The sequence below is a fragment of the Rhyacophila brunnea genome, unplaced genomic scaffold, assembly GCF_057557595.1.
Source record: "Rhyacophila brunnea isolate RB1 unplaced genomic scaffold, BYU_Rbru_1.0 scaffold_4, whole genome shotgun sequence".
Taxonomy (NCBI): Eukaryota; Metazoa; Arthropoda; class Insecta; order Trichoptera; family Rhyacophilidae; genus Rhyacophila; species Rhyacophila brunnea.
Genome location: NW_028233068.1, coordinates 27532619 through 27559035, shown reverse-complemented (window position 1 = coordinate 27559035; position 26417 = coordinate 27532619). Strand labels below are relative to the sequence as shown.

Here is a 26417-nt window from a genome sequence, read left to right as displayed (position 1 = left end):
TTTCCATTTCATCCATAACTATGCCGTGTCTTTTGGAAACAATCTTTAAAGATATGTTTCCACAATTATCACGACATATTATCGTAGACCTGTTTGTATCATACGAACGTCCGATTGATTCATTGATATACTACTGGATGAATCATATGCTTCTTAAAATGACGCCCGATTTTCAGCGACTCGGCCAGTGTTAAAACTTACTGTTTTAATATCAGCGGACTTAACTCGATATAAACTCACTTAATATTTGTCTCGAAAACGACCGGGCAATAATTATGAGTAAGCCCGATCTAGCTTGCATCTTATTCTAACTAATAGTCAGTGCATGACGATTTGCTCTGTCCGCTCAGACATGAATTTTTGGTAGCTTGCAAGCTTTGGGTTGCAGACACCCTTAGGGTCACTATTCCAAGAACGCAAATTAAGTTTTACAGCCAGGGCAATACGGGTGAAATTCGGGAATCTATTTAAACGGTCTTAACGCATTATACCTACAAGGAAATATTATAAAACGATATTCGTAATATCTTCTTTTGTGGTACATTTTTAAAATGACACTTGTATGGGAACTCCTCATCTAGTAGTATATCAATGGATTGATGCAAAAGATTCATCGCTATCAGAACGTCTAATAATTTCCATCTTTGTCTCGATTGTGTGAAGTAAGAGTCCTTGATTTCTTTTTGTTTGTGTCAACACTGCAGTTTTTCCGTTTCTCACTCTCTAAACCTATCCTAGCTAGCTCACAAGCAAAGTGACGGGTGTGAGCAGGATGCAAGAAATGCACTTGCTTGTGAGCGAGCAAGAGAGATGGGGATATCTTTACCCAACAGCGCGACGTTTTAAAAAAACGATTTTTTTTAAATGTGCGAAATAGTGAATTGTGTGATAGTCAAACGTCCGAAAGTCGAGGTCCGCCTGTACTTACTTAATAGTGAAATTTGCGTGCATGGCTGGTAATATATTTGAGCACCTGCATGAACTTAATAAAACAATGCACGGTCAGAATGAAAATATATTGACTTGCTGCAAAAGAAATTTCATCATTACTTTAATACAATCAATACGACTGGCCTGGGGTCCTCCTTCAGGATGTGGGGTCCATGTTTGGGTGTACAAATTGTTTTATCTGAGGTGTGCCGTGGGTGAGAAAAGGTTGCAGAGCACTAATATAGGTAACTAAAATATCCATGTAAATACATATTATCTAATGCAAAAATTTTCAAAAACCGTTTTAGGGGGATTTGAAACCAGGCGCTTCATATCTGAACTGATAACATTTTTTGATTATTTGAATCTAAGCACCTTTTATAATTTTCACAAATTGTTTATCAACCTTTGTGATGACCTAGTGTAGAACCTCTTTTCTTCTTTTCAGCTCTAAAGGGAAAGGAAACAATCATTTCACCAGTAAACCGCAGATGTCGACCGATGGTGGTACCTCTCATGAACCGGAAAATCATGCATCTTCGAAAGGCAAAAAAACCTTCAATAATGACTTGTAAGTATTGATTAGGACTATTTAAAATATGGCACAATGTTTAACACATTCACTGCGAATAAAATATCTCTGCGTATTGATGGTTTTTGGGTTTTTTTAAAGTTCAATCTTTGGCCATCATATAGGTAACAAAAATATCCATCTGAATTTTTTAAAAAATTTTCAAAAACCGTTTATGGGGAATTTGAAACCATGCGCTTCATATCTAGATTCAGTGGTGGCTCAATGACTTTCTAGGTGGTGGGGTTTAGCCATTATTACTAAATATACATACCTACCTACTGTACAACAAGATCTTCTTGGCTTCATGTTAAAACTGTGAACTAACAAGCTCCTCCTATTTAGTTGACGACAGCGACTTCCGGCTATTGCCTAAATCTTTGTGTTGGACAGTACTTTCTCATATTATACATTATGTACCAAGCTACTTATAATAATATTATAATTTTATAAATTAGGAAATGAGTAATTTTTCAGAATAAATAATATCGTCAGTATAGTGGCAAAAGGCGTTAGTCAAAAAACCTTGTTTGGAGATAATCGTCTTTTTCTAAATTCAAGAAATTGAAACCTCTCTATTTAAATAGTTTAAACATTTTTACCTAAACTTGCTACTTTATGATATTCGGTAATCATTTATGAATTCGATTTGAGTATTGTCAAGTCTTTTTTATAGTAATAATAATTAGTTTTTTGAGTTTATTTACAAAAAGGTGAATTAACGTTTTTTGCCACAACGATTTTTGAGTTAATAGAATAGTCAAACATAAAATGTTATAGTTGAGTAGTAATACATTGGACTCTAATAACAATAGAAACTGGCCAATTTAAAACAGAAATAATATTAGGTAGGTGGATACTATTAGGTAATAATATTAGGTAGGTATAGAAGTAATTTGATATTTTTGTAAGTAAGATTAGTAATAATCTTGTTTCAAATTATGATACTTTTCATCTTTATTAAATTATTAAACATAAATTTGTGTAGCTAAGTACTAGGTAAAAATAATAAAAAGAATACATTTTTATTTAATTTATTCATCAGAACATTGGATTAGAGGTGGATAAACGGTATGGGGATGATGATTACACAAAAATAATTTATGAAAACAATTAAAATTAACAATCACCCTATAAAATTAATTAAGAAAACTTAAAATATAATTAAGAGATCATTTCCGCTTCATCATAGCCAACCTCGAAGGGTTCGAGAACAGTATTTAATTTATTTATTAGAAACATCAGATAACAGGTGGATAAACGGTATGGAGATTTAAGAAAGAAATTTGGCAAATACTTTCTTTTAATTCAATTTGATAAAAGTGGTATGATTTTGAGTCCTTGCGCAGTTTGCAGTCAGCAATTCGTACCCTTTGGGTTTTTGGAGCAGCACTGTCTGCATTCCTTAAAATAAAATCCTCTTTGCGCTCAAAGCTCTTTCTTCGTATTCTTTGGCCATATCCGGCCCTTAATTGGAGCATATTGACACCACGCGGCGCCTCCAAGAATCCTTGTCGCTCGCCAGTCTTTTTGCTCCGTTCCAGGTCAAACCAGCATCCAGTAGCTCCGCCGTAAACACTCTATAGATAGTATTTAGCGGCCTTCCAGGACGCCGGAGTCAGGTCGCCTTGAAGAACAGGCAAGCCAAGTTGAGGTTCTCTTCTGGCATCCGCAGCACGTGGCCGACCCAGGTCCAACGTCGTCTCTTCACTCTCAGCGTGATGAGAAGCTGTTTGGTGCATTCTCTTATCTCCTCGATCCTAAAGTCATACCACCCACACACCCAGTATTCATCGCAAACATCTGTTTTCGAAGCTCAGTATACGGTTGCTCTGAGCCTTCGTAAGGTGCCATGATTCGCTACCGTAAAGCAGCACCTTCAGAATGCAAGCGTCAAATAGGCGGCATTTGGTTTTGACCGAGTACAATCGTGAGTCCCAGACATTATTAATATTGTCTCCATCCACAACATCACTTTGGTGTGCATCATCTAAAATATAAATAAAACATATGCATTAGTAAGACATAAAAATACGCCATAGAAACGTGATATCAGTACACAAATAATCAATAATTGTAGAGCAAACTTAATTTTGAGGTTATGTTGAATTAAGATGCTTACCTTTTACATGCTCCCTTATTTTATTCTGTTGCCCATACAGAAACATAATATTTTCCAATCTTAAATTATACACGTCGATAAAAACGATTATACAACAGATTACAAGCACAATTGTAGAAGATATGAGATATATAAATACGCGCGAAACGTCAACATTCAGAACCAACTGTCAAATGGTTGCAAGCTGTGTGTGGCATAAACAATAAGTCAATATAAATAACGGACAAGTGACTAGAAGCTTGAAGCCAAATAACGTTAAGTCATCTTATTGTTATTTGCCACTATAAAGTATGAAAGAAAGTGACTTAATACGTATTGAATTCTTTAAATTATGTCACAACTACATGGACTTTGGCGGAGCTTGTTTTTTCAGACGATAGAGCGTGTTAAACTTTATCATTCTGCATTCATAACTCAAATCAGCCAATTTTTGACTTATCGTCTTCTGCCACTATACCGACGATATGATTATCTGAGTCGTTACTTAATCACATCTAAACAGCGTGCTTAAAATTTTAAACTTAAATAAGAATTATTAACCCAATGCTTACGGGCCCTTTTCATTAATTTTTTAATTAACATGTTTATTTGCATTTGAAAAGCAATTAGAAAAAACACAATTTTGTGCGGCCCGTAAGCATTGGGTTAATATAGATAATAAATTAATTTAGAACAATGACACATAGAGAGCGTTTTTACTCATATAGGGGTTATTTGATTTGCTCCCCAGTATGCGTACACTAACATTCACATCCTTTGTAGAACGAGATTTGTACCGCGGTGACGGCATGGAACTGAATGACCCCGCTCAGCAAAAAATAGATGCCATAGCTTTCTTAATTTGTACATAGCAACGTAAAATAGGGCATATTTAATTTAATTAATTATTTTAATAATGTGTATTTATCATTATGCTATTACATAATTTACAATCATTGGTTTATTTTTTTGTATAATAATAATGAATATCTCATGAAATTGCGATGTGTTTAGATTGATAAAATTAATTTAATAGTTCATTTAACATGTTGTATACGGGGAAGTTCCTTAAAAATTGTTGACTGCCGCAGGCACGAAATAACGGATTGCATCAACCACAAGTGGGTAATGTCAATAAACTTCAAGCTATGGAATGCATACAAATAAAATAAAAGTTTTTACATCAAAATAATTTATAGAGGAAAGGAAAGTGTGGTGACTATACTGTTTATTTACAATGTCATAAAATATTTGCGTCGGGAGATGGAGATGCTTCACAGAAGCTTTTTCAACCATAAATCATGAATAAAAATGTGATTAAAACACTCACCCAGTCAAAATTAGCTCCCAATGATGATATACACTCAATATATTACGAAATTCACATTTTCGTTATATTGTTCTATAGCTTTTTTATGATACTAATTAATTTTATATGCCTTCTAATATAATAAGTTGTAAAATTTGTTAAATCTATACATTCAATAATTTTTCATTCAAAACATTTAACAACATGAAGCGGAATTTTGCATTGTTTGCACATGAACGCACTTAGTTTTCGTATTTTTAGTTTCGTACAAACCCGACAATTATGTCTCACTAAGAGCGCGATGCTCAATCGTCTGTCATAAATAAAATTTATTTACAACAAAACACTATCCAGAAAGCGTTTCATAGTTATATCGAGTTGTCTATGGTCCACCAGATCTGCAATAGCTTCGTTCTGTTTTTCTATTGAAAATAATACCATATATAAAAATTCTCTTTTTCATAATTTAGGTAAATTATTTTGTAATAATTGTTAAATGATGACAAAAATATGAAAAATATACAAAATAAATTCAATAACTATAAATACACAATTAATATTTAATTAAAATGATTAAATGTCTCCGCAATTAGTGAATAATATAAGTTATTTTTTGACCCATGTTTTTCCCGATACGGTAACACTTGCCCTTGAAATGTCAGATGGTGTCATTTACAATTATTACAAATATGCTATGATGTGAATAATTATATAGAACTAGCTGAGCCAGCTGGCTCTCGCCAGTCTGTCTCGCTAAGTCTTGGAGACAGTTTTTCGTCATAATGACTTGGTGTTTGATTTTAATATAATAATTGTAAAGTGTGTAGACGGCGCCATAGTTTTCCCTTCGGGATGGATTTTCATTCACGTCAGACAGTTGAAAATTTAGCTGATTGCTACCACTGTCATTTTAATTTTAATACAATATATGTGTAGGTGTGCATTTAAATATGATAAATAATTATACATCTCAATCGTGATTATCATAAATAGCGATCCAATATAACGCGAATATTAATCTTTTCGGGTCCCATTTACATAATAGAAAAAGGCAGCATAAAAAATAAATTTAAACATTATTTTGTTTCATTGTCTATAAATACTTGGAGCCATAGAAATAATATTTTAAAAATCATATTTTGATTTAAAAATTAACCTTAACCCGGCACCTGCCTCAAAAATCGTATGACGCACCATAACTACGCATGAATTTCATTATCGTCTTTGTTCTATACTAAAAAAAGCAATAAAAAATATGTCACAGCTCCAGTCGAGAACCCAAAACCATTAAAATAATTTCGACACACTAAAAAACCGTAATAAATCAGTTATAATATCAGAAACACTCGAACAAACGAATGCTATCCAAATTTGAAAGAACTCACCGTAAGACGCCATTTTGTAGCCAATAGTTAGAGCTCTGCGCGGTGTGTACTATTTCGACACTTGTGCATTACGTTCCCACGAATTGAAGTGTTACTAATTTTCAAGTGCATATCGATAAATCACATATTAATGTCTTCGGGTTGAGTCGTAAACAAATATAAAGGGGACCCTTTTAATATATTTAAACTTTATTGAATATTATTGATAAATTAACACGAACTCAGATATTAAAAAAAAAACAAATACAATAATAAACCTATTTTAAAATTCTTTTGACGTGTGATATATTTTAAAGCAAGGTGACAGACATAACGCAACATCACACGTTGGGCACATATAGCGAGAGAGTTTTGTTTTTTTCGGATTTTTTTTAGAATTCCCGCATACGAAACATCTCCTTCTAGGCTTATCGGTATTTTGTGTCGGTAAAATGTATTCTGGCAAATGTCCCGTTGCACTTTTGGGCAATAATCGTACGGGATTATCGCTAGTTGACGCTGTCGGCTTGGGCAGGGGTGCATTTGAAATTCTCACACAATGTTCACTAATTGTTTTATTACACAGAGTTGAAAATCGCCCAATGTTTTTTTGTCACATTTAATAAATTTATATAAATAAAAAGCATTTAATAAATATAAGTCGATCATGTGGAATGCGACCTTTTTATACCACTTGATCGACTTTCTCATACACGACAAGTTGCTAAGCATCATGTCGGACTTATCTACCGTACCCATATTTTTGTTATAATCTATAACACATTTTGGTTTTTCGATGTTTTCGCCAGTTCTATAGTTCACTTTTCCCGTTGGTCCAAATGATGCATCGTGGAGGGTGGATAGCATGTGAACATCCCTCCTATCGTGCCATTTCAGAGCCAAAAGTGGACTATTGTACTTAGACTCGGTATCTCCCTTTTTCAGTTTGCTGAACTCTGGCATATCTTTACGATTTTTTCTCACTGTACCGCAAGCATTCGTTTTGTGAGAGTGAAGGTATTTAAAAAGCGCCGGACTCGAATACCAGTTATCACACCATAAGGTGTGACCTTTCCCGATGTAGTCTTTCATTAGCGTTGTCACTACCGCACCGGAAATACCGAGATTTTCATTGTCTTGTATGTCAGTCCCTTCCCCACAATAAATTATAAAGTCAATAATATATCCTGTCATTACGTCACACATCACAAACATTTTTATTCCAAATCGATGTCTTTTGGAAGGAATGAATTGTTTAAAAATTAATCTACCCTTAAACACGATTATGCTCTCATCTATGCAAAGATTCTGATACGGTATCATCGTTTCCCTAAAAATTGTTCTTGTGTGTTCTAACAGTAATCTAATTTTAGCTAGTCTATCATTTGAGGCGGTCACACTAGGATCAGAAAAATGAAGCATTTGTAAAATAAGTTGGTATCGATTTCTAGCCATTATTTTCCCAAAAATGTCTGCATGCAGGTAAGGATCGGTACTCCAATGTTCCTCTATCGACGTGTGCTTATTTCGAGTCATCAGCATTGATACGGCAAAAAATGTATACAACTCCGGCACTGACGTGTCTGTCCAATTGTGTGATCGCGATTTCGGTCCAAGGTCTCCCGCACTGTACGAATGGTTAAAAAATGTATTCGTTTGGTTCACTATTTCCGACATTATATTTTTATTCAAAAAATGTTCAAAGAAAAGACATTCGGGAGAGGATTCGTTCAAGTCGTTCGATGTCACGCCAGATCGACAATCATTGAATTCGTGAACTATTGGAATATACGGGCCAGTTCTCCACGACCGCAAAAATTCAATTGGCTCGTCAGAGTCCGTATCGTCGACGTCATGATCAGTCTCATGCTGTTCCAATTCCTCTTCCGACATATCATAATCTGAGTCCAATTCCTCATTAGTACGCACATTTTCTTCCTCCATATTTACGCACTATAAAACTATGAAATGTTTTTAAAATGTTTAACTACAGTATTAGGGAACGCCAAATCACAGAAACCATTAAACTCACACACAATAGTTATTGATATCAGTATTAATTTTCACATTCACTAAAATGGGACACGGTAGACAGTACAAAAAGTATTTTAAAAATCGCGGTAAAATAAAATCATACGTTCAATAGTTAATCATGCCAGTTTTAATGTGATAAGTACACCAGACAGCAAAAAAAGTATTTATCAACGATTGCGGTAAATATTCAACTTGTATGCGATAAATACAATCCCGCGCAATGGCCCGCTCGGTTGAAAGTCTGTCGTATACTGCGCAGTCGCGGCGCGCAGTTCAAACTGATTTCTGTCGACCGGCAAAACTTGGCCGTACGAATTGGTTCGAAACTTTGGTGATTATTTTATATTTAGAACCAATGCTTTTAAAATATGTCATAGGTGGCAGGAGAAGGACAAATCAGGCCAAATTTACGTGAAAAAATCAGTCCCGTATGATAAATATGGACGCGGTGACATCGATTTATACACATGCGCATTGCGAATTTGGCCGATTTGTACAAGGTGTGTGACATCGGCGCCGGCCGGGTTAAACAATACAGTTTCCCGGTGCGGGACATTCATATCAAGACAAATGTTGATAAATAATGAAGCAATACATATAATATCTGAGTCTATTCTAGACCAATTCTGATAAGAATAGGAATTTATAAGACCTAAAGATATGGAATCAGCTTTAAGAGGCCTTCATCCAGCAGTCGATTGATACAGGTTGATGACGATAATGACGATATAAATGGGTAGGTATATAAAATCACAAATTAAAAAAAAATATAGCAGTTTACATTACCAAGACGAGTAGAATTATGTTGGGATAACCTTTATCCAGCAGTGGATTGATCTTGGTTTATGATGATAATGACGATATTATGAATGGGTAAATATAATATCAGCAATTTTGATAAATACAGCAATTCAAATGACAGAAAGGAGTAGAATCAGGCTAGGGAGGCCTTTATCTTTATGATGATAATGATGCCGATATGAATATGTAGATAAATATAATATCACTGATTTTGATAAATACGGCAATTCAAATGACAGAAAGGAGTATAATCAGGCTATGCGAGGCCTTTATCCAGCAGTGGATTGGTTCAGGTCGAATATGATAAGGATGATAGAAATATATCGTCGCTTAAGAAACAACACCGCGGAAGGAAGTCAATTAATTAAAATTTTCAGGGGAAACAAAAGTCTCAAAAAATTGACAATTGATACCTTTTAACTTTTTTTTTTTTTGTGTTTAGTTAAAAAAATGTTTCTTTTAACTAAACATAAAAAAAAATAAGTTAAAAGGTATCAATTTTCAAATAATCGTACGTTTCGTACAAACCCGACAATTATGTCTCACTAAGAGCGCGATGCTCAATCGTCAATAAATAAAAAAAAAAATCAGTTCCATTTGTCAATAAAGGATTAAGGAAGGTATTAAGCGACGAACATGTGATTTTGTTAGGCATCAACAGTAAATATGGCGATCGTATACTGTATGTAAGAAAATATCGGATATAAACATCACGTACCTGTAAAATCATGGAAAATTTCTGAAATGTGTTCAATTCAATCGGTAGCGCACATTTCGAAGTGAAGATGTAAAAATAACAATAAAATGTCGCTTAAATGAGCTGTTGGTGCGTTTTCAAAAATCTCTTAGGATAATAATATTATATAGGAGATGATAGGAGAAAACTAATATTACCATGTTGGTGTGTAGGTAACTAAGTACTTATATATTTCAACTACCTATCTATTGGTTTAATATTACATAAATATCTAAATCCGAATAAGAAAAGTTAATTCATAATTCATTGACACTGACATTTCAATTCGATAATCGGTTTTACTAAATTAAGACATGTATAGAATCAACGAAAGTAAAGGAAAATATGTCGTATTAAATGTCACAGATATTTAATAGTTGTTCAAAAGTTTAATTTGCAATAGGTAATTAAAATATCGTGTATCTACCATCGTACCTAGGCACCTAATCTTTTACAATGGCTTTTTTGTCGACATGTTATGAAATTTTACCTACCTACTCATAACATTATAATAATAATATATACTACCTACCTAATAATGAGTAATGAATGAGTTAAGTTGTTTCAATCGAAAACAAAAAATTCTCTATTTTCGAGATTGTCCATTATCGGCATTTTGCGCGAATTCTACCATGCGTACATCATTGTTTGCAATAACTGCAAACTCCAATATGCAATATCCATATTGAGATCAATTGTTAAATGAATTTGAGTGTATGGGCTGTTTTATAGACACGTAAATTTATTTTGACAGCAGCTGTCAGTGGTAAATGTTAATACAGAAGGGGGCGAGTTCATAACAAAAGTAGTCTATGGTTAAGGATTCCTTAACTCTATAATCTATAGTTAACAGATGGATTTCGGCTACTTACCAATTTTACTGTACGTTTATGGTAAGTACGAATTGAGGATTACTCCCTAAGGTTTTTGTTTTCTCACTAAATGTTTTTACTAATACCCTGTCCATCCAATATTTTCGAATGCGATTTTACGCCAGATGGCGTGCAAAACGTATAATTGCGTTCATCCAGATTTTGTATATAAGCATCTCGCCGAATCCGTACACAGAATGCCCTTCTTCACAGTTTAGCGAACCGATTGCAAAATTTGCCAGAGTCGGTGTTTGACAGATTGCAACTGACAGAAGGGTGATTCACGATTGAAGCACTATGACCGGTTGCACAACGTAAGCGCAAGCCTAATTCAACGAATTATATTAAAAGTCGACCGGTAGCGTCGAGTACAGTATGCAATTGAAGTATACACGCTTTGACGGTAGAGGCGCTAGCAACTCTCCGTTTGACATTTATTAAACGTCAGAAATTTGTACGTAGTATAGAAGAGGCTGTCATTCTATTTTTTCTATCTTTTACATAACTATTACCGCTGAAAGTATTATTTTGTGTTTAAATTAAATAAATATTTATTGTGATTTTGTAATACAGAAACACACATGTTTGTTTGCAAAATACAACGGAAATTCCGTGTTGTGATATTGTTATATTGGAGACGTAACCAGCTTGTTTAAAGATTAATTGGCTACGTACTTCAACAATGAATGGTTTAATAATGCAACGTTAACGGTAAGTACTGATTAAATATGAAGTCATTACCAAAATGGATAAAAATGTTATTTAATTTCCATGAAATTCAGAAGAGTTCCGTCATAACATGTTTACTTTCTATCTTACTCTAACGCATGGACATGAGGTATAAGCATGCTGAATGCTTTCTCACTCGCACTTAGCCATTTCGTTCGAAGCCCTATACACACAATATCTCCTGTAAAACTAAAAATTTTACGTACTTCAGTTAAAGCGGTTCGGTGACGTGTTTTGTAGTGCTTCATTCGTGAATTGCCCTTCAGCCCGTGTTTGTTGATAATTGTCATAGGTACTTGTTTTCTTCTGTATTTCATTATGATTCTGTGAATTATTTTATTATTATCTAATGGTATTATCTATTTTACAATTGATCCTATAATTGGTGCTCCATTTTATTCAATCATGACTGCTTAAAGCGTCAATTACATTGAGCTTTTTTACGAGCTGTTTATTGGCGAATTTAAAAGCGGGCGATACAGCTACTGCGATTTGATGATTACACACAAAACTTTCCATTCGCTGAAAAGCCACAAGACAGGCCCCTATTTTGACGGAACGTAGTTCGTTTTTTTACCGGGAGGTTGGTACTGCGCAGACGCAGTAGGCCCACACGCCGCGTGTAGCTTATAAAGTTGACCGGCTTTCAACTTTTCTCGGTAGAGTGTTTACAACCTGCTTATTAGCTTGTTCGATGATTACACTGGGTTACAGGCAGATTATAAATTCGCCAATAAACAGCTCGTAAAAAAGCTCAATGTAATTGACGCTTTATTTATACTAAACTTTGCTTTCGTTGATGAAGCTAATCTACAATGCCGCAAATTTCGTAAAAGCGGCGACTAATAAATATATTATATTTTTAACAACTCAATTCACATGATTGTGTTGGAATCGTTTTATGCATAATAATTATATGGTAGGTACCTATACTATCACGATAACCATTTACTATTTGTTTACCCTCCACGTTAAGAGATTTCCTATAAATAAATATTGTAATTATTTTATATTTATTCAATAACGTAACATAATGTATTAAATCTAAAAATAAAAGAAATATGAAAGTATGTAATAGCGAGTTCAACATATAGAGACTACTAGGGATATCTAGCGGCAAAATGTGAAAATTTTTCGTTTATTTGACAGTTAAGGTGATGTCTCTAGGTAAAGTTGTTATCGAAAAATAGCTAGAAAAGTTTATTAATCGGTAAATATATATTCAAAAGTAATGAGAAAAATAAAATAAAAAATAATAAAGCATCATGGAGTTCTGTATTCCAAAAATACGTGTCAAATTCGGTACATTTATATCGGGTGGCAAGAATGAATGACTTAAGATTTATCATCAAAATTACGATAAAAATGTACGTAAATCTATTACCTAGGAAAACGCTAAACGAAAATTGGAATTTATTATATCCTTATATCTTTTTTTTCAAATTTAAAAAACATCGTTTTAGAGGTTAGAAAGCATGTAATTAAAATCAAAAAAACTCGGTTTGTACGCAATAAATGAGAAAAAACGTTTAGCGTTTCTATTAAAAATACTATTTATTAATTTTTAGGGTAGTTATTTAAATTTAATCTTGTATTTGGGTATATTAACGAATAGATTGTTGTGATAATTGCCCAAATTGGGCCGAAATATCAACAGTTGTTCGTGAGGTGCTGCCAGCTCTGAAATAAATGGAACACAAAATACACACACATACATTGAAAATAAAGGTTCGTCAGGTATGAAGGCAAGCACTCTGTTAATAATTCTGCTCTGTCAATAATATTTTCTGTTTGCGATATTGGAGCATATGTCAATGGACTACATATATTAACCTCCACTTTTTGAAATAGTGTTGTGTAATTATTTCAGATATTTATTACTGTTTTGACGTACCTACCTTTTATAAAGCAATTTTAAAATACGTATAGTTTCATAATAATATAAAGAAAGCATACGAGCGAAAATGCCTCAGATTACTTCTGACACACATCAAATTTAATCTTTGTCTAGTGACTGTACAATTTATCCCTATTTATGTGTAAGTGTTTAAAATGTTATAAGTAAATAAAATTCGTCTATTCACGCGGTAGTTGCAAAAATTATGAACAATATACAATGTTAAAAATAATGAGAATTGTTAAAATTTCTAGTCAAAATATTATTCAAAGACAAATTAACCCAATCAAAACAGTCTAACAAACTAACAAATAATCCAGTATATCGGCTATTTTCAAAATGTGTTTGCCGCTGTATCCAGGATAACCGACTTGTACCCTAACTTTAATTACATACATACTATTGTACTATATTTGGGCCATCAAACGTTCATTCCTGTCTACGGCCTTAAAATTATTATCTACGTGCCTATATAACTGTATGCCGTCTTGTCAAAAAGTGGAGGTTGATAATTTAGTATGTTGAAAATAGACGTTATTATTAGTCTCCGTAAAAGATAGGGTAAACAATTCAGTGAATGAACACATAAGAGGTGAATTTGAAAATAAATTAAATTAAAAACGATTAAATGAACTAAGAAAATTATAACAATAGGTAGGTACAATAAATTGTGTATAACCGTGGTATTACTAATTTTATACCGTGATGCTTTGATAGTTGGACTTTTCATAATATTTGGATCACTATTTAGTTGCTCATTTATCTGCCACATCATAAAGTCGTAAATATTGTTTTTTTATGAAGCAATCATAAATACAAAAAATTAAGATCTACTTTTCAATCATAGTAGATACCTAGGAATATGGTATAGGTGTTGATAATTTTTAATTATTTATTCGAGATCTTCAGGGGATTACAAAAGTCCACACCTAGAAACCACTGGGCCAAAAAGGTTTCTTTTTATATCTCCAAATCCATTTCATATTTATAGGTAAAATAAATATAACTATCTTTTATTTTATCTTGCACTGTTCGTTAAAATCGACATTAGATTTTTTCAAAGAAATAACGTTCTGTCTTTTTCTTAGAATATTATGTAATCAGTGGTGCACTTACCTCAAATTCTAAATTTTTTTCTTACATTTTACAATTTTTTTTTTTAATTTGTCACTTTATTTTGTTTTTGGGTTTGCTTATCAAGATTTGTTCGCATGTTTATTTACGTTTTTTCTTACCTCCAACTTCTTTTTTATTCAATTTGTTGCGTGTCTTACTTTATTCTTATCTCAAATATAGTTAGTTAGTTAATACAAACGTCCACTCTGTGGAGGCCCATATGAACCCATTAGGATCGGACATGGTTGAAACGAAACGAATTGGGATGTCTATATATCGACTATGTCATAATTATAACTACAGTCGAACTCGGTTATTACAATCTCGGACATAGCGAGATTCCGGATGTAATGAGGAAACAATCATTGACATTTGGTATATGATTTTCTCCATACATTTTTATTCACTGTTATAACGAGATACTTATCGGATATACCGAGCTAAAATACTGTTAATGTGTTGATCGTTTAAAGACATTTCGACCCTAAGCAATAAAATCCGATCGGACAGGATGCCGCCGGGGACGGATTACGTTTATGACACTTTAAGTGTCTAATTGTTGTTTTCGCCAACAATAAAAATACCTATTCTCTGATATAACGGTACCGCTTATAACGAGCAAATTCAGCCGGTCCAACCTTCCTATTATAACCAAGTACAACTTTATATTCCTTATTTTGTTTAATAATAATTCGAATGGCATTTGTTTTGCTATTCATTTAATATCATTTTTTTATTCCACCTCTAGAAATTCGATGTAATTGTCAATTGTTCAAGATTAAACTCAATCTCATAAACATTTGTACTTAAATGTTCATTTACTACTATAAATGAACTTTACTGTAGAAAAATATTTATATTAATTAGTATTGACAACGTAAAAAAATCTGGTTCATTGACTGGACAGGTTACCCTTCCACTGTAAAAAAACTACGGTAAACAAAATGTAAAAATCATAAACACTTTAAATCAAATCAAATAGACATGTCAGAATTGTAAATATTTTATGGGGTTAATATTAATTGTAAATATTTTTACATAGGTAAGTAAATATATAATAAATTTAAATGCATTTTTATCAAGCTTATGATTTTTAATATGTGGCGACGCTCAATATTTTATTTTATATTTTAATGCCATCTGGTTGCGATCGACCAAAGTTTTTAGTAATAATTTTTAGAAATTCATGCTAAGATGCCTTTAGATGGCGTTGAAGTCACATTTCATCGTAAATTGAGCCAAAGACCTCGCCTTATGCGCCCATAGACATCAAAAAGTGGCCATAGAGGAAAATATTTTTCAGTTTATGTATAAAGAATACTTGTTTCAAATAGACGTGCATGTACAAACACCGTTATTTGAATGGAGCATTATAGAACACGAAGCGATTTCTGTATACAGTTTCGCAAGCACCTCCATGAACACTCGACTAGTTAGTACATGGTAAAACGGATACATGGGTAAACAGAAACAGCGTAAGTTTTGAGGGTAACAAACGATTCGGTTTGGCTTATTCCATGGATGGGCTTGTAATTCATGGTTTTTTAAAACGTCAGATAGTCGTCTGGGTTGAAACTGGGAGTTCTCATCGCGGTAGAAATAGAAGGTGCATTTATTTGCAAATAATGTGTGTTATTCAGCCATTTTCAAGCCAGGTCTCTGCGACTTGTAGTAAGAACTCGTGAAAGTGAAGATTGTTGCATTTAATTATTTGAAAAGCATTGAAGATGCTACAATTTATGAGATATAAAGAGGCTTTCTTGGTCCACTTTAATGATTTCCTATATATGGGGTTATAAGATTAAAATTGATCTGCTGGATCAACACCATTCATAAAACTATTGTAATCCACAACACATCTTGGTTTTCTGATGGGTTCTGTCAGTTTTTCCAGTTTCCACTAAATTCGCCTGATGTATCGTGGAAATCATCCGGACGTCCCTTTTCTTATTGGTTTTCCACATTTGAATGAAAACATCCCCTTTTCGTCGAAATATAGTTTCCTGGAGTCGAAAGCGAATATTTTTTAGGCTTCTAATTATTCGGTAAGTATAAATATTCAAAAATAGGAAGTATCATAATAAAAGTATTATATTAATCTTTGGGAATAATTTAAAAACTGTAGCAAGTAAAAAATGCTCAATGGTAAGTATTCAAATAATATATGAGAAAGTATTTAAATAAGCAAAGGGAATTATTAAAATGTTTAATGTCAAGTATAAATATTTGTGTGTCAGAATAGATTAAAATTTGGGCAGAAATAATTTAATTGGCCGCTTTTTTAAATTTAATAAGATAGTATTCTTCTGTCATTCCAACCAGGGTTATACCATTGACTAATATTCGAGTTAGTGTTGTATCATAGACTAATACCATAATTGTCTATGGTTATGTAGTACCTTGACAGATGACAGTTGACTTCCTCAGCACTAGAAATCTAGAATAGTATTTTTTATTTATATTATAATGAATGTATCTAAAGAAATGGCTCCACAATTCAATGTGAATCTTCTGAGCAGCTTTCTTAAAAAAATCGTTCTAGCCATCAGCTATAACTGTTGGTTCTATGTTCTGGGTACAACAGAATTAGTTTGTAATCAATTATTAATGTTTATTAGAAACTGTTTTCAGTAGGTATCTACACTGGGCTAAGGACCATTGAAAATATATGCTCCATTATAGAATTATGTTGTATGCCTAGTGTGTATTATAATATATTTTTCAACGTTTAAGAAAATTAGAAGACAGGTAGGTAGGTACACCAGATGTGTTTATTATATGCTTATTTTTGACATAAGAATAGGTAAAGAATAAGGTAGACTTCAGTTGTTTACAAAAAAAAATACATGGCAACTTGAAGGGACGCTTGTCTTGTAAACATATCAACGGTGAACGGTGTGACCAGGTTATTGTAAATTTTATAAAAATATATCAATATTTTATAGGATATAGGTTAAAATAGTCCATAACTATCATTTAACTTTAAGCTACTTAGTTATTTTGCACGTAATTTCAGTTGAAGACAAATTATTCATAATCGTTTCAATAGAATTAGTTTATGAAACAGGTTTATAGTTTAATAGGTATATTTTTAATTTTCATAATATTTATAAACCATCAACTATCACTAAATTATTATATTTTGGGTTTAAAGTTATCAGAATTCAGGTTATCTTCTGTCCTCTATGTGTGATGTGCTCATATTATAATTATAGCTCTTTTTGCAGCACCTTCGATTACTTCCTAGTTGGTGTTCTTTTAATAATCGCAATAATGGTTATTTGTTGGGAATATTCATGAATTTGGCGTGCGAGCATAGACAAATATCCTTTACGTGCGAGGATGGTAACCCTAAATTGCTATGCGTCCCATATAAAATTGTTTACTTGTCAAATTATCATAATAATAATGAATATTATCGTCACTGTTCTGGCAGAAGACACTAATTCGAAAAAATGACATATTTTGTTAGTTATACCAAAATGTTCCTTATTTCAAACTTTACCGTCTGGAAACCTGAATAAATAAACAGTCTTTATTTTAAAGTCATCCTTTTTACGATTACTTAACCCTTTTACTCCCAGCTGATTTAGCCTAGCATATGTGAAAACTCCCAAGCGTTTTTTGCCAAAAAAATCGTCGATTTAGTTTTTTTTTAATAAATAATTCTACACATGTTTTAAAAATTTGAAACTTTTTTTGTGTGTTCTCAATGGTGTATAAAGCAAAAATAAGTAATAATATTGATAATTTACATCAATAAAACAAAAGAAAATAATAATGTATCAATATTTATTTAAAAATGAACAGATAAAACTATGTTTGAACTACAAAACAAGTGTGACATTTTTTTATTTATAATTGATATATCAAATTTTATAATATAATCTATTCTTATCTAGTAACAGAAAAAAAAATAAACATATTATTTCTCTATGAAATAGAATTTTTATAAAGTAATCAAAAAAAATCGTGTAGTGACAAGGTATTCAAGAATATTATTCAATTCACGAAATCGCAAGAGAATTCGATACAGTATCGAGGACTAACTGATATGGGAATGAAGTAATTTCAAAAAATAAGTTTCAAAGCACTAAATCATTTATAATAATATTTATTCATGTATCTTTTCACCATCCTACCAAAAGTACAGTGGGCATCCATTGTTTGTTCGGTCAGTTCATAAAAATTACAAAATTCATATTGTAATGTGATATATGAATCATAAAACAACTAAAAGAAATATTAGAATTTAAAATGTGTCATAAAAATAATGTTTTATTATTTTTATGATCCTCTTTGGTTCAACAATTCGACAGCAGAGCAATTATGACTTATGAGTTATTAGGGTATGACATAATTATAAACAAGTGCTGACACTAAAATAAATGTTATTCACACCCAACACACAGTGAATATAGTGCTTTGTCTACACCAGAAGAAATATGACAGGAAAAAATTTGGAATAAATCGTAAATTTCGGCCGATGGATCGGCCCAGATGGAGTTTTCGCATAGGTATGATGGGCCGAATGGGAGTAAAAGGGTTAATAAACTCACATGATAGACAATTTCAAATATTTTAACAACTTCAAAGTCAAATTACTCAAAACTAGTATTCTCCAGTTAGTGTGTTCTGCCAGAACAGAGACGATATGTTTTATCTACTGACACGCGTAATTTAAATAATGATTTAGTTTTACAACCGATATTTTAATATTATTACTTGCTTAAACATTATTTTACCCTCCACATTAAAACTGGCGTCCTTATTCTGACACTTCGAAATAAATACTTACCAATGATTAAAAATTCTGACACTTGAAATTTAAAAACTTTTCAAAATTGTCTATTAATTCTTGGTATGCCACGATTTTTTCGAATTGTCCGGCAGATTCTAGTTTTTAGCCCCATCAGATAATTAGCCAAATGAACACTATTATAATAGGTGTCAACATAAACATTGTACCATTTATTTATGTATGGTGACCAGTGGTGGCTGGTGGTCTTCAGAATAGCATTTTCCGGTAGTGCGCAATGGTTTACCTACTATAAAGAGAAGATCTTCTTCTTTCACCCTGTCACGAACCGGCATTGGGGGCATAGAGCAAGCACAAGTTCGCACCACTTCCCTCAGTCCATCACCCACTCTTGCGCCCATGTCAGACCTGCAGCACCTAGGTCGCTTTTGTGGCACCGCTGCAGGGTGAGGGAGGGCCGGCCATGGTGACGGAACCCTTGACGCTGTGCCATAAGGGTACGAAGTGTCACACTCTTTGGCGGCATCTGGAACACGTATCCTAGCCACGTAAGGTTGTATAGCGTCTTTTCATGATTACCCCAATCACCGAAGGCTGCCGTGTTCTCTTACCGACTTCTCAGGAGGTAAATTAAATATGTCTTTGTTTATTTAAACTATTTCTCAAAAAAGTTTGAACAGCTAGAATGATTTAATATCAATATAGAAATATAAATGTCACAGTTTATGGCTTTACGCTCCCAGTGAACAATGCTTCAGCCAAATAAATAACCGCTGATGTGTTTTTTTTATTATTTTGAATGTGTTTGAGTGGTTTAGAAATAAACGCAGCAGTTTGTATTTTCGTGAAATGTTGGCGATTCATTAACTATGTTGACTGTAAAATTGTTAAAAATTAACTCGCCAACATTGTTATAAAACGGAAACTGGCGTTTTTGTTTCTAGAGTCCTTCGTTTCGTGCGCTGATCTAAAAGTGTGTATAAAATTCTACACAAAACGCCATTACAGGAACATTCAACCACCGTTTAAGTAGTATACAATGACCTCATTGTAATCCTGTGTAAACTGAAAATCTATTTGGACGTTATCGCTTTGCGTTCATGAATGGAGTATTGTTCATAATACTTGTACATGTTCTACTTCGCGAAGTGAGTGATACACATATGAATAACAATGAAAAGTTGAGCGATGTCTTCAAAAATGCAGGAAGTGCGTAGCACTTGCATGGTATTAGAGGAGCCGCCGCTGATGGTGACAACAATTCAGAAATGGTGGTATCTAATGGAGTGCTGATACCCGAATACAATTTGAAATTTCAGATGTAGCTACTTTTCGATTCACAAATCATCTATTCTATCTTCTATTCGTATGTGTTCTTATATCATTCATCCGATTGCAATGAAACTTTGGTAAGTTGTTGTGCGTACACCTGCGAAGGTTTCTGAATTACTACAATCATCTTCTTCTATTTGTATCCGTTCCTATACCATTCATCCAATTGCAATGTAACTTTGGTGAGTTGCTTGCACTCCCGCAAAGGTATAAATATTTTTAAAAATATCGATTTTTATAAAAATATAAATGTGTATAACTTGAAATCATTTTTATTTATGTTTTTTAATTGAATTAGTCAAAAATCTTTTATTTAATTATTGAAGAATATATTTGGATATTTGTATGTACTGTCCTGGCGTCGGTTTTTCTTTATACAAATTTGACAAAATTTGGAGGGTAGACGGAGGCCGACGAGCCGGAGTGCGTGGTCGGGGTCTCGAATTTCAGATTTAACGGACAGTTTTACGGTTTTTGCGGAAAAGGGCCGCCGCGTACAGGTCCTTGAAATGCGGAAGTTAATGCTGCAACCCCGATTTTTTATTGAAAATGTCGCTAGAATGGTGATACTGCTAGTACTGTATATGAGTAAATCATAAAAAACGCTTGCAAGCGACCGATTAGCACAAAATATCGATATATTATACTAAAGGGTATTTTAGTCACGCTGATAATATTTATCAACTTTAGTAGCCAAGTTGTAATATTTTCATTCGAATGCATGGTAATAATGACAGAAACACTGCTGCCGTGTCCAACTTGTGGCTACAAAGTTGAATGGATATGGGAGCCGTGTTCGTCGCACAGAACGTGTTGAAAGCTATGGGTGGATGTTCAACATATTCTCTGTAATAAAAATGTAAGCACTCAGTGTAGCTGTAGACTTTTAATCAATTATCATCTTTTGTTAGATCTGACGCTAATGGAAAAAACTGTGACCTTGGATCAATGAACATTACACCGCAGAAGCCGGTTTATGATGGAATTTTGCGTACACCAGAAAATTTTGCATCTCCAATGAGCAAGAAGACACACATGCCCTATAATAAATACTCGTGAGTATCATTTGGAACTATTTAGGTAAAATATTTAAAACGTGTTTCAAAATTATTACATTGACTGGATTTTGCCACTCAACATAATATCATTCTCTGATGATGATAGATTTATTAAAAAAATCTAATGAGCACAAAATATTATATAATATTATACTTTGGTAGCAAAGTTGTAAAATTTTCATTCAAATGCATGGTAATAATGACGGGAACACTGCTGCCGTGTCCAACTTGTGGCTACAAAATTTGTATGGGACACAGGAGCCGTGTTCGTCACACAGAACGTGTTATAAAACTATGCGTAGATTTTAACATATTCTCTGTGAAAATGTAAGCACTCAGTGTAGCTGTAGACTTTTAATCAGTCATCACCTTTTGTCAGGTCTGACGCTAATGGAACAAACCGTGACTTAGGAGCAATGAACATTACACCGCAGAAGCCGGTTTATGATGGAATTTTACGTACACCAGAAAATTATGTATCTCCAATGGGCAACAAGACACACGTGCCCTATAATAAATACTCGTGAGTATCGTTTGGAACTATTTAGGTAAAATATTTAAAACGTGTTTCAAAATTACATTATCTGGATTTTGCCACTCGCCATATCATTCTCTGAGGATGATTGATTTATTAAAAAAGAAGGACTTTATGTAAATTTATAATCACTTTTGTTCTTTTGTCAGCTCTGGAGTGAAAGAAGCCAATCGTAGCCTTGCATCGATGAACATTACACTGCAGGAGTCAACTGATGGTATCCTCCCTGTACCAGAGAATTATGTTTCTCCAAAAGACAAAAAACCCTTCAATAAAGGCTTGTGAGTATTCATTGGGGACTACTTGGGTTAAATATTAAAAACATGGCAGTGTTTCAAAATTACTTAGGGTGGGTTTTGCCACTTAACCCTTTTACTCCCAGGTGATTTAGCCTAGCATATGTGAAAACTCCCAAGCGTTTTTTGCCAAAAAATCGTCGATTTAGTTTTTTTTAAATAAATAATTCTACACATGTTTTAAAAATTTTAAACTTTTTTTTTGTGTTCTCAATGGTGTATAAAGCAATAATAAGTAATAATATTGATAATTTACATCAATAAAACAAAATAAAATAATAATGTATCAATATTTATGTAGAAATGAATGGATAAAACTATGTTTGAACTACAAAACAAGTGTGACATTTTTTTATTTATAATTGATATATCAAATTTTATAATATAATCTATTCTTATCTAGTAACAGAAAAAAAAATAAACATATTATTTCTCTATGAAATAGAATTTTTATAAAGTAATCAAAAAAAATCGTGTAGTGACAAGGTATTCAAGAATATTATTCAATTCACGAAATCGCACGAGAATTCGATACAGTATCGAGGACCAACTGATATGGGAATGAAGTAATTTCAAAAAATAAGTTTCAAAGCACTAAATCTATTATAATAATATTTATTCATGTATTTTTTCACCATCCTACCAAAAAAACAGTGGGCATTCATTGTTCCCTCAGTCAGAGTTCATAAAAATTACAAAATTCATAATTATGTGATATATGAATCATAAAACAACTAAAAGAAATCTCAGAACTTAAAATGTGACAAAAATAATGTTTTATTATTTTTATGACCCTCTTTGGTTTCGAGTTCGACAGCAAGAGCAATTATGACTTGTGAGTTATTAGGGTATGACATAATTATAAGCAAGTGCCATACTAAAATAAATATTAGTCACACCTAACACAGACCGAATATAATGCTATGTCTACATGAGACGAAATATGACGGGAAAAAAATTGGAATAAATCGTAAATTTGGATCCAAATTTTCGGCCGATGGATCCGCCCAGATGGAGTTTTCGCATAGGTATGGTGGGCCGAAATATCGGCTGAATGGGAGTAAAAGGGTTAATATTCTCTGACCACTCTTTATTTGGAAATTGTCAAAATTGATCTTGGTGCTTTAAATCATGTTTTGACAAAATTTTCAATGGATTTTTTTGTAATTTATATATTTGGTTGGTAAGCTCGATTTCTTAAATTTACCAATATGGCGACTGAGACAGCGGATATGAGGCGGTGAGTCCCTGAACTAGCTCCTGGCAATTTTTCAATAAAATTAGTATTGAATATGTACATACAGTAAAACCTTGTTAATACGAATTCCATGGGACCGAAAATCGAAAAAAAAATTCAAATTACGATATGTATGGGGAGAAAATATTAAAATTTTGAAGAAAAAAAAATTTAATTTCGTTTCTGATCATAGATGTGCCTACCGAATTGAATCATAAAATGTAAGGATTATTTTTATTACCATCATAAAATAAGTAATTTTTGATGTTTTAAAAAAAGTCAGTCACATTTTCAATGACTGGCTCATGAAATAGTGTACTTTATTACGATTTATTAAATATTTTTATATGCCTGGGGGGACTCTGAAATCATTTTGAATTACGAAATTCGAATTAAAGGTATGGTTTTATATGAAAATAATGTTTTACGGACTTTTTTCGGGAAAATTTCAAATTACGGCGAATTTCGAATTATCAGTATTCTTACTAACGAGGTTTTACTGTATTAAATGTGTTATTGTTATTCTAAATAAATATTAATGCTTTGTACCAACAAAAAGCATTTTATTTTCAAGACAACTGCATACCACTATTTTTAAAAAATATTACGTTCCAATATAACAGCGAAATATGTAGGTGCAATGCGAAAATTATACAGCTGCCTGTAGGTAAGAATGGCTACAAAATATTTTCTAGACAATAGATTCGAAAATATATTACATAATTAAAATAAATACGAACCGTTACTGAACTATCATCTCCTGTCGACAATGTAACACTGTGCACCAAACACCGCTCTTTTAAAAAAAATCCGCGTCGTCACAAAGACCGCTCTTGGGATTATTAAAATGTATTTATTTTTATAAATACGGCTTATACATAGGATTTGACATTTATTTATACTTTTCCGTATGTAACGGAAGAAATAACATTATATCTTTCGCGATAAGGTAACTTCTTGTACTGTGCAGACGCGTTATTTGCGCGCGGGATTTCGAATCGATTTTTACTTCTGGCTGCGACATCGATCGATGCAAGGGTTCAGAAATTAGATGTATGTGTTTCAGTATCGTGGCGCCAGTCACTGTCTGGCCTTTTATTCGGAAATGCTAAGCTTAACACGGACAGCCTAAAGATTGTATGGAAATGTTTATTGTCTATGGCTGCCACTTTAACCTTTTCGTCGCACCAATGGTCGCCCCAATGTATATCATTTGTTGGCGGCGTGATTTCTTATCATAACTCGTTAAAAACTGTCATTAAAAATCCGAGAAGCGAACCGATAAATATACATTCCTAATAATTTTACGACATCTAAAAATAAACAAATACGACTTAAATGAGGCGATAGAGCTTGAACAAACACGTCCCATAGTAAAAAAAACCATGCATAGGTACATACCAGGCGGCCACTGTCTACTTCAAGTGGCATGGACACTTGCGCCGATGACAAGTTTATTAGGGCACAATATGTGGGAGCCCCACTTCAAACACAGAACACATTAATATTTTACAGAGCACATAAAAAATGTTACGAAATCACTTTATTTATTATTGAGGGGTTATTTCAAAACACTTAACATAAAATATTATCTACAAGAATTTAAAATTTAATAGTTTCATGGTAATCGTAAAAACAGGGCTGAGGGCACAAAGCTACATCATATTCTCGACACATAATATTTGTTATTTTTCTTATTGTATTTTTAATGGTAGATTGGGAACATATTGAAAGTTCTGTTTTTAACATTCTTTTTGGATTATTACTGGAAGAAGCAAGGCCTGAACAAAAACGATGCATGAGTGCGAGTGAGAAAGTATTCGGCACCCTTATAATCTCTGCGACACGCGCTAGAGTAAGATAAAAGGTCTACATATTTTTAAGTTGGTTTCCAAAAATATCGCCGGTAAATCGTGCTGCCCTTGAACTGTATTTGTTATAAAAAAAAGTTATGTTATAACAAGTCGTAAATTATAAATTTTTCCACAGTACTTAAGACATTGAAAACATTCAAGTGGTTTTGTGAATGAAGGCCCTTGTAAGATGCTTGAAAATATTATAATGTTATGCAATTTATTTTATGGATTTTTTATGGCCTGAGATAACATTTACGGTCCCTAATTGATTTTATGAGATTTGGTGTTCACCTTGTTATGAAAAGTATCAAATTTCAAAGCAACCACTTAAGTAACACTAATATGAAGACCAATTAATATTTTCGTGGAACAGTGGCATGCTTGACTAAAAAACTTTTTATCTTTATAAAATCATACTGAAAAATATTCTAAATAACCTAATGCTGCCACTGCCGAACATGCGATAAGTGATAATGATAAGTGGTATGTAGGTAGGACCTTATAAAACACAGTGCCGAAAAATATCTATAAAAAAATTAATCAAAAACCAACTAGCGAAAAATATCGGTAACGTATTCATCTACGATGCCAGCTAAGAAATAAATCACTCAATGGTAGTGCCAGTGAAATAATGACAATTTCGTGATTACTATACAGGCGGCTCCGATCGGATACGGCGGCACCGACTATGAGTGATGACGCGGCTCCGATCGGAGCCGGAGGCAGCGATGCTGTTGAACAAATGTTCAAATAATTCTGGGCTGCTGTGCCAATTGTCGCAAAAAAGTTTATGGCCTTTACCAAAATAGTCCCTCAGCAATGTAGTCACAACAGCCCCAGACACACCCAACTTTTCACTATCGGTAATTTCCGTCCCGTCGCCA

At 33.1% G+C, this 26417-nt stretch overlaps 1 protein-coding gene across 1 annotated transcript in view; it reads left to right on the top strand.

The window, feature by feature from the left end:
- LOC147067189 (uncharacterized) overlaps window positions 1-26417 on the top strand; it is a 99551-nt gene that overhangs the window by 23151 nt on the left and 49983 nt on the right. Inside the window, exons 6-9 of the mRNA XM_085954896.1 lie at window positions 1379-1501; window positions 21463-21606; window positions 21989-22132; window positions 22294-22425. Of these exons, the coding sequence (XP_085811022.1) occupies window positions 1379-1501; window positions 21463-21606; window positions 21989-22132; window positions 22294-22425 (543 nt within the window). The remainder of the gene's footprint in view (window positions 1-1378; window positions 1502-21462; window positions 21607-21988; window positions 22133-22293; window positions 22426-26417) is intronic.